General features: G+C 43.1%; 1 protein-coding gene across 4 annotated transcripts in view; it reads left to right on the top strand.

Moving 5' to 3' along the window:
* Positions 1–3,912: 3,912 nt before the first annotated feature.
* CHLSN (cholesin) overlaps positions 3,913–9,761 on the top strand; it is a 143,161-nt gene continuing 137,312 nt past the window's right edge. The window contains exons 1-2 of one of the 4 annotated variants that reach the window (XM_083711856.1): positions 3,913–4,102; positions 7,386–7,545. In XM_083711856.1, the coding sequence (XP_083567982.1) occupies positions 7,387–7,545 (159 nt within the window). In that variant the 5' untranslated portion in view covers positions 3,913–4,102; position 7,386. Of the gene's footprint in view, positions 4,103–4,136; positions 4,351–7,385; positions 7,546–9,761 lie in introns of those variants that run through there. The other 3 variants (XM_083711853.1, XM_083711855.1, XM_083711854.1) reach the window with 3 other exon arrangements.

Here is a 9,761-nt window from a genome sequence, read left to right as displayed (position 1 = left end):
TATTGGCGCTTCTCTGGTAGTTCAGTCCCTGGGAAACCTGAAACCACGCCCTATATTTGTTCGATAATTCTCCCAAGAAGGAAGGAGATTTATTGCATTGCCCCAAGTTTAATGGCTTGCAAGTACGATGCCTTGAGCCATCCAGCTTTTGCCAGTCTGGTGGCCTTCACATGTTTTGGCCGCCTGCTCCCATCAGCGCCAGCCAGCACGGCCAACAGTTAACAATGATGGAAGTTGCAGTCCAAATAAATAGGGACCGCTTACCAGCGGGAAGGTAAACGGCGTTCCGTGTGCTGCGCTGGCTCGCCAGATGCAGCTTGTCACGCTGGCGACGTGACCCGGAAGTGTCTGCGGACAGCGCTGGCTCCCGGCCTATAGAGTGAGATGAGCGCACGACCCTAGAGTCTGGCAAGACCGACCCGTACGGGCAGGGGTACCTTTACCTTTACCAGTTTGGCAAATGCTGCTTTGATAAATGAAGCCATGTCCTGTGTTCATCCATCTCTTCTCTTCTTCACTGCCATGCCCCACCCCAAATCCCTCCTCACTAGAGAGGAGGAAGACCTTTCCAGAAACGAAATACTAAAATGATCCTACCCATAAATTGCTTCATTTCCCCCCTCTTTGCTACAGAGGGAAATTGTATTTATTTCATAAAATTTATACCCTGTTTGATTGTAAGAACAAATGAACCTCAAAGCAGGTTGCAAAAAAGATAAAACAATAAATCACTGATAAGAAAAATGAGCAATTTAGAACTTTCAAAAAGTAAAAATAACAATCGACTAAAAATGTCAAAACTTGCACTGGCTTTCTCTAAACATTAGCTCTGGATTGTCTAAACAATATTTTTAGCATGTGCCAAAAGGGGTACAGTGAAAGCAGCTGCCCGAGTTCAATAGTGTTATCAAGAGCATGGAGGCCTACATTTTTCAAATGTGAGATTATGGCTTTAAAGTTGGGCAGCGTCCCTGCGAAACCTGGTGTCTGTGGAAGTCTTGAATGCAATATCAGATCCAGCCACAGGGTGTCACAGCTGAGAGGTTTGTTGTGTACTCTGTCAAGTCTTATTCCTGCCTTTAAAAGGAAGGAATGTAATTTTGTGTGTCTTGTAAATATTCCAGCAGATGCATTTCTTTCGAGAGCAAAATGTGGAAATGATCCCTCTGACAGTTGACCAAAGGGAGTCATGGCTCTTCCTCTGTATTGGTCACCATATTCTTCTCCCACTAATTTCTTAATCATTGATTTCTTAATCATTGAGAGACAGTGTAGTGTAGTGGTTAGAGTGTCAGACTAGGACCTGGGAGACCAGGGTTCAAATCCCCACTCAGCCATGAAAGTCACTGGGTGGCCTTGGAAAGCCAGTCACTGCCTCTTAGCCTAGCCTACCTCACAGGGATGACAACTTTTGAGAGCCACAGGTGAGAGCCGAGTGCAGGATAGGAACCAAAGGTGGATAAACTAACCCAGAAGGAGAATGATGTACCAGAAGGGATGTACCCATCCCCTATAAATAAGAATCACTCAATTTCACTCAAATGTAGTAGGGAAAACACATTAGTCCCTGACCTGAAGAATCACATTTAGGGCAGAAAATGCTTATTTTCCCTGCTGCTCTATAATACTAGTTAGTATTAAGAACAGACTGACAACACCTCACTCCCCACTATTGTTTTACTGTATTTTTAAATCTACTGCAAGCCATCTTGATAGCTCTAGTTCATGGGTAGGCAAACTAAGGCCCAGGGGCTGGATCCGGCCCAATCACCTTAAACCCGGCCTGCGGACGGTCCGGGAATCAGCGTGTTTTTACATGAGTAGAATGTGTGCTTTTATTTAAAATGCATCTCTGGGTTATTTCTGGGGCATAGGAATTCATTCATTGCCCCCCTCCAAAAATAATATAGTCCGGCCCACCACAGGGTCTGAGGGACAGTGGACTGGCCACCTGCTGAAAAAGTTTGCTGACCTCTGCTCTAGTTAGTAACTGCCATAAAAAGAGTCGTCTTAGAGGCAGGCGTTAGAAACCTGCAAGCTTTATACCTTTAAATAAAATCAATATGCTAGCCAATATTGTCTGAACTTATCTTAGGGCCCTAAGGAAGTTAGATTGGCTTCAACCAAAGCCAGGGCCTTTTCAACACTGGCCCCGGCCTGGTGGAACTCTCTGCCTCATGAGACCAGGGCCCTGCAGGATCTGATTTCTTTCTGCAGGGCCTGTAAGACAGAGTTGTTCCGCCTGGCCTTTGGCTTGGAGCCAATTTGATTGCCTCCCTCTCTTTTTTTCTTTCCTTCTCCTCCTGCGTTGAGGCTACATTTTAATATTTTAATGTTGTAATATTTTAATGTATTTTAATTTTGTTTTTAAGTTGTAATCATTCAACTTGTTTTTATTATTGCTTGTAAGCCGCTCTGAGCCCGGCCTTGGCTGGGGAGGGCGGGGTATAAATTAAAAATTATTATTATTATTATTATTATTATTATTATTATTATTATTATCTGCTTGCTTGTCTCTCTGCTTGAGGGAGACCACAATCTGTCTTGAAGGAAGGTGAAGATAGGTGACCCCACCTAGGCCCGAAGTCACCCCCCACCAAAGCAGGCTCAAAGCTTCTCAAAGCTTTTCAAAATCATTTTCTCAGCAGCTAAGCATCAGAAACATTCCGCTCTGCTGTAACAAAAGGTAGGGAACACAGTCCATTGTTTCTCAGGCCTTTCTCATTTCTTCTGGCCTTGCTAAAGAACCACATTGCAACTTACTTTCTGTTCGGGAACCATGCCAGAACAAGAGATTGAAACATATCTGAACACTCTGAAACCCCTTTCCTGGGAAGGGTGCCAAGAGTCCCAATAGTCCCAAGACAGCTTTCTGTTCATGCTCAGAGGGACTCCTGGGGGAGGGAACTGGAAAGGGGTATATATGCTTGTGCACATGACTGTGAACTTTGTGCATGCTTTTTGTGAGTTATCACACTTGCTCCTCCTACCAGTTCATGGATGGTAGAAATAAAAGCCTTTTCTCCGAAACTATTCCTACAGTCTAGCCAACAAGTTAGGCACTAGGCATACCTAAATCCTTCACTGCTTTGGGCAGGCTCCTTTGGAAGGGGGTGGTTTGCAAACCTGGGGCTGCTCCTGGATCCATCTTTCCTGCTAGATGGCCAGATGATCTCTTGCCAGGAGTGCCCACATAGCTATGACCATTTCTGGACTGATAGCTTAACCATGTGCTTGACCATGGGTAGGCAAACTAAGGCCCGGGGGCCAGATCCGGCCCAATCGCCTTCTCAATCCGGCCCACAGACAGTCTGGGAATCAGCGTGTTTTTACATGAGTAGAATGTGTGCTTTTATTTAAAATGCATCTCTGGGTTATTTGTGGGGCATTGGAATTCGTTCATATTTTCAAAATATAGTCTGGCCCCCCCGCAAGGTCTGAGGGACAGTGGGCCGGCCCCTTGCTGGAAAAGTTTGCTGACCCCTGTGCTTGACTGATCACTGTGGCAGAATACCACAAAGTTAATGCTTTCACTGAAAACAATTGCACTGGCTCCCAATTTATTTATTTTTTAAAGTGGCTACTAAACTGAATAAACAGTCGCAATCATAATCTACTTCTCCCTGGGTGTGGTCTCAATTGGAGCCTGCCCCAGTTTTGCGCATCTCCCTGTGGCGTGGTAGTGCGCTGAACCAGCCAGAGAGGAAGCCGCGTGAGTACAACGGCGGACGCAGACGTCACGCGCACTGGACGAGGCGGCGGGGTAACGGGTGGGGCGGGACGAAAAGAGCGACGGCCTTTGAGCCCAATAGGAAGGGAGAAACCCAGGGCTCGCGCCCTCTTCACGTGCTTGCTCCAAGCCCCGCCCCGCCTTCCCCCCAGGGCGCGAGGGAGACGGAGAGGAGGGGGAGGGCCTGGGTTCCGTAGCATTAGATTTTGATTAGCTCCGCTGCTTGATTGAAACGCGGGGAGTCCAATGCGAGCGAGCGCGTGGCCTCCGGGCACCCAATGGGAGCGCCGGGGCGGTCTGAGGCGCTGGGTTGAAACGTGCGCGAGGAAGCGCGTGAGCGGCCGCAGCTGAGGAGGCGGGCTTGAGAGTGAGGTGGGTGGCGTGAGAGGGAGGCGGCCGCCTCTGAGGGGACCGGGGCGGGTGTGGGTGTCGCGGTTTAGGGTTCCTGTGGGGAAGAGGAAGGTCCCTACCGCACCCCGACCAGAAGGGCGCCGGCGAGGGGCTGGCGCGCAACACGTGCCTGTGGGGGGGAAAGGCTCTTCCCCCTCGCCGCCCTCCTCACTTTTCTCACGAGCGCCTTCATTTCCCTCCCCCAACCGGACTCACAACAGACCTGTGAGGTAGGCCAGGCTGAGAAAGAGAGTGGCTGGCCGCAGACTCTCAACCCCTCCCCCCCCCAGTTTAGACTCACAACAGACTTGTGAGGTAGGCCAGGCTGAGGGGGAAGGGTGTCTGGTCTCCCCGCTCCAATTTTAGCCTCACCACAGAAGCGCCATAGGTAGGCCAGACTGAGGAATAATAATAATAAATTTGATTTATATCCTGCCCTCCCCAGCCGAAGCCGGGCTCAGGGCGGCTAACAACAATAAAATAGTGCAACATTCTAAAAACATTTCATTATAAAAATTAATTAAAATAAAATTGATGGCAACCATCACCTTAAGCATTAAAAACGTTCTCTGTACGGTTTTGCGTGAATTACGTTTAGGTATTGCCCTTGCCAACGTCTGGCAAAGCTGTTTTTCACCCGTGAAAGCTTATATTGTAATAAATTTATTGTAAACTCTCAGTTTTTCTTACCACAGGGTAATGCAGATGCTCCTCTTGAGGTGGTTACTCAGGCCACCTGAGGAGTACTGAGGCCTTGCAGAGGTTAAGACCTATTTAATTGTAAACATTTCTATACGGCCGCCAAAAGAAAAAAAGAATAAGGGTGGCAAACAAAATCATCACTTAAATTACAACACTAGCAGCAAAGTTTATAAGTCAATCATCAAATTAATATGCAATCAACTTTACTGGATCGAACAGTGAATGCCTGAGAGAACAAACGTGTTTTAAGCTGGTGTTTAAAATCCAGTACTTTTAAGTGCCTGTTTAAATACTTGCTGAACGTGAAAAACAAAAGAGGTACCCCATGTTCTCTTAGTTTGGTACATTAACCATGGTACACATAACACCTGCCAACTCAGGGTAGCCCTAGGTGCATATGGTGACATAGATCCTAATCCATGAAAGCTTAAACTACAATAAATCTGTTAGTCTTTGTGGAGTAGTCGCATGTGGTACTCTGCAGATGTGAACTGCAACTCTCATCAGCCCCAGCCATCATAGTCAGTAGTCAGGGATGATGTGAGTTGTCCAGAATATCTAGAGATCAGGTTAGCTGAACCTGTTTTTAGGTGTCCAAAATAATGTTTCCCAGATGTAGCCTGTACTTGATGCATCAGAAACAAAAGAGTATTATGTCACCTTGAAAGACTGCTATAAGCTTTTACAGACTAGAGTCCATCAAATGTTGCAGATTGAGACAGTTAATCTTCTGGAAGATCTAATGTATGCACATGCCTACTTTAAAAGGAGGGGGTGCTATGTAACATTTCACAGAAGACCTCGAGGAGCAGCTACGTTAAAATGGCCACAACAAAAACAATGGGACAGCCTTGTGTCTGAAAGATTACAAGATTCTGCCTCTCTCTGTCAGAAATTATTTGCTTTTTAATTAATGCTGTATCCTGACAAGATATATGACTTTTCATGAGGTGGATTATATTTCCAATGAAGGTTGGAGCCTATTGTCTGCAAAAGTGACTGATCACAGTATCCGTTATAGTCAAAAGCAGATAGGGCATTTCCTTGAAATGTTCTAGGTTGTTTCTAGAATCAAGTAGGATACCTTTTGATTTAAAACACCTGTTACTGCTAGGCCGAATATAGGTTTCTAGGATTTATGTACAGTACACTTTTGCAAGAGGCTTGAAATTAATTTAGGTAGAGGATATTTTGTCTAAAACCCAAATGTCTATATATTTGTCCACATTATCTAGTGTAGTGTGCTGTCTTCAGAGTACTACTCTCTGCCATCTGTTCTTGTGGAGCAAAGGAACAACAAAGTAATCTAGATGCCTCTAGCAATTGCGCTGTATACCACATTATAGGGGAAATTAATCCCCAGCTCACTCTCAATTTGCCTGGAGGACAATTAATTCCTGTTTTCAAATGCGGCGATTAATCAGTTGTATGGTAGTAAAGTCTGTCCACCAAATCTTTCCAAGAGAATTTTTAATAGCTCACTACCCCCATTAGAGTTGCCAGATTAATTACAGAACTAGGCTTTCGTAGTTACATTAAGGGGGGGGGGGAGATGGGTGGAGCCTAGAAAACGGAGTTTGGCACCCTGTTGTATTTTTAGCTAGGAACCAACTCTTCCCTTTTTTCTTGTAGGTCCTGTAGGACTGTGAAAAAGTGAACATACTTGTATGTTGATCATTGCAACTATGGACGCAGCGTGGTCATATATTGAGTGATACAGGCTGAGAGAACCAGTATATATTTTTTCTGAAGTTAAATATAATATTCATACAACGTGATAGTATATTTAGCTCATGCAGATATAAGAATGCAGTTCAGGTTGTAATTTGGTAATCCATGTACTTAACTATGTAGTGCACTTATTAATAGTTGAGATTATGTATAAAAGTCAAAAAAAGTTGTACATTTATTTACACTAAAAGATGACTTGCCCACCACTACCAGGTTGCAGGGGAGTGTTAGTTGTGTTCTATGATACTTGCTTGATGCTCGGATAATGCTAATGACCAGTCTGAGCTGAGTACTTGGCCTAGGCCCTAGAACAGGCATAGGCAACCTTGGGCCGCCAGATGTTTTGGGACTACAACTCCCAAGATCCCTAGCTAACAGGACTAGTGGCCAGGGATGATGAGAATTGTAGTCCGAAAACATCTGGTGGGCCGAGGTTGCCTATGCCTGCCCTAGAAGTAGAAGAACCCAGCTCAACACACAGGGCTTCCATGATGCAGCCTCAAGGGTTCCACATCAGATGAGACAATGGAGAAAGAGTTCCCCTAAACCAGCCTTTCTCAATCTGTGGGTCCCCAGATGTTATTGAACTACAATTCCCATCACCCCTAACTAGCAAGGCCAGAGCTCAGGGATGATGGGAGTTATAGTCCAACAACATCAGGGGAAATGCAGGACACTTTAAAACTACTTGCTTTCAGGACAGGGGCTTTGTGAAAAACATTTGTATGTCTTGCTAAATTTTCAAGAAATAAAGCATTGATGGTGGTTCTTATTTACAATGAAATGACACATAGATTCTTTAACAAAAAATGCACATTTCATTTTTTTTTAGAATGGCAAAGAAAAGAAAAGCTGCCGGCATGAAGACAGAAAAGAAAAAGGAAGAAATGAAGCATCCCTTGGCAGAAAAGAAAAAGGAAAAAATGAAGCATCTCATATCAGAAAAGGAGCAACAGGTCGATGAACCTAAGTTGAAAAAACAGAATCTGGAGGTGAGTGAACAAGTATGAGTTTGTTGAACTTGCATATTTTCGTATTTGCAGGAGAAGATGCACATCTTGACACTGGAAAATATTTGCAAAATGATAACTTTATTGGCATAAGTGCCATGCAAAGCATGTTATCAGTTCTGGTAATAAATGTTTTCTTGTTGTGATGCACTGAATGAATAAAAGTAGGCAAGGAAAGAAAACCAACTAGCTTTAAAAATCTTATATCTTGACCTCAAGCATGTACCTAGGAGCCTACAAAATGTGTGCACACAGTTCTGTAGTTAGGTAGTAACTACTATCAAGCCAAATTTCTAAATATATTGTGATACTTCATCCTCACAGATGCAAATATGTGTAGGGGCAAAAATATATAGACACTGTTGTGTAAAAATGCACATGTGCAGGATTTGCATCAACACACAGATTTTGAGTGAGGGTGCATATAGTAAAATATACATGTAGGCAATGTTACTTAAGTTCTACAGTGTGTATGTACACATTTCTCATAAGTGTAAATAAAATGTTACATGTGAAATGCTTGAAATCCGAGGGAAGTTGGGAGTCTGTTGCCATTTGCTGTCCAGACACTATTGGAACAGCTCACACTTGAAGAAAATGGGTGGAAGATGGTTGACTCTCCTCAAGTGTTTTCTGCACCGTCTATAATAAAGTTATTTATATTCACCTTTTCAGCTACAAATTTTGCTGTTTTTGTTCACTGAGTAATTTGGTGATGTCTCAGAAAGGAAAAGTGGAAGGAATACTCTTACCACACATCAGATGGTATAGTGCACATCTGTTTACCTAAAATAAAATGTGTATGCATTAAAAATGTAAGATGTGAAGCAGCCCTAAGATGCTGCCCTTTGTTCCACAATCTGTCCCTTGTTATCAGGACCTGACTACCCATCCCAATGTTCCTGCTGAGACAAGAGGAAATTCTTCACATGCCCCCTACTTCCCAGCTCTGTAGGCTGTGTCATTTGCTAAACAGAAGAGGCCAAGAGGTGCTTGATATTGGCATGTTGTTTACAGCAAGGTTATATGCTGTGTAGCGGTAGCAATTTTGAAAACTGCCAGTATATTACAACTAGAGTATAAGATTAGTTAGAGAGAATGGTGGTTATATAGCTGAAATTCTTGGTTGTCATTGAGGAAACGAGGTTTGCTCTTTGGTTTCTATAAATGATGTTTTTGATTGATTGGCAAAAAGTCAACATTACTATTTAATTTTAAAGTTGGGAAATGCATTGCTATATGGTTCATTTTTGATGGGGAAAGATGTTTCACTGATTCATTAGGTTGCTGCATATAGCTGTGATTTACACAGCTTTTCTGTCCTCACATTTCCAATCTCCAAAGTGTAAAATGCAAATTTCTAATTGATTTTGGTGCAGAGCAGTTTAAAAGCAAGCTGAAATATTTCGTAAGTGAAGAAGTTCAATATTATGTTGACCATACTTTTAATGAAATTTGTTCCAACAAAATTTTTGCTCAAATAAGACTAGTACATTTGCCTGTAAGACATGTTGACCTTTCAGAGCAATCTTTCTTTATTGATTTTTCATCTATTCATTTCCTTCCTTTTACATTAAATAGCAACAAGCAACTTAAGTACTTTGCTAAGCATTATAGTATGAATGGCTTTAGAGGCCACATTGGGTTGAGGTAAATAATGATCCCGATCTTGTAACAATGCTTAAGAGATAAGGAGTTGGTTGTGGGGCCATGTGTTCCCTTCCGCCTTGAGCACAATTTCTCCTGCCTTTTCCTTGCTAGCCTGAACTGTGATTAAGTGTTAACATCAGCACTGCTACTGACTAGTTGAAAGCAAGTTAACCAAAGTTTGCTAATCAGTTGCAAATTCTGACTAAAAAGGGAACCTTAGTTGCTGATAACAGAGTTAAAATATGTCTGTTATAGGTATTTGGAGAGGGGGTGCTTGTATACCTTCACACAAAACTAATATTTCATGCAATTGTAGAGAAATATCAGCCATGTCTCATTTTTAAAAAGCATAGTAAGAGGCACTTAAGTGTTGTGGTAGGAGTTATAATTGCTGCCAGTCTCATCCCTTATTGAGTCAGATTACAGAAAAAAATTGATGGTTGACTGCAGCTTGTTATTAAAAGGTTTGCATAGTTTTTCATCAACAGAAGTTGATCTACCAAATATAATTGCATTGCATAAAGATGTGTCTTGATTTGCAGCACCAG

This window comes from Podarcis gaigeae (genome assembly GCF_964106915.1).
Source record: "Podarcis gaigeae genome assembly, chromosome: 14".
NCBI lineage: Eukaryota > Metazoa > Chordata > Lepidosauria > Squamata > Lacertidae > Podarcis > Podarcis gaigeae.
Note: the sequence above shows the minus strand (reverse complement) of the source record. Positions and strands in the feature narration are given on the sequence as shown.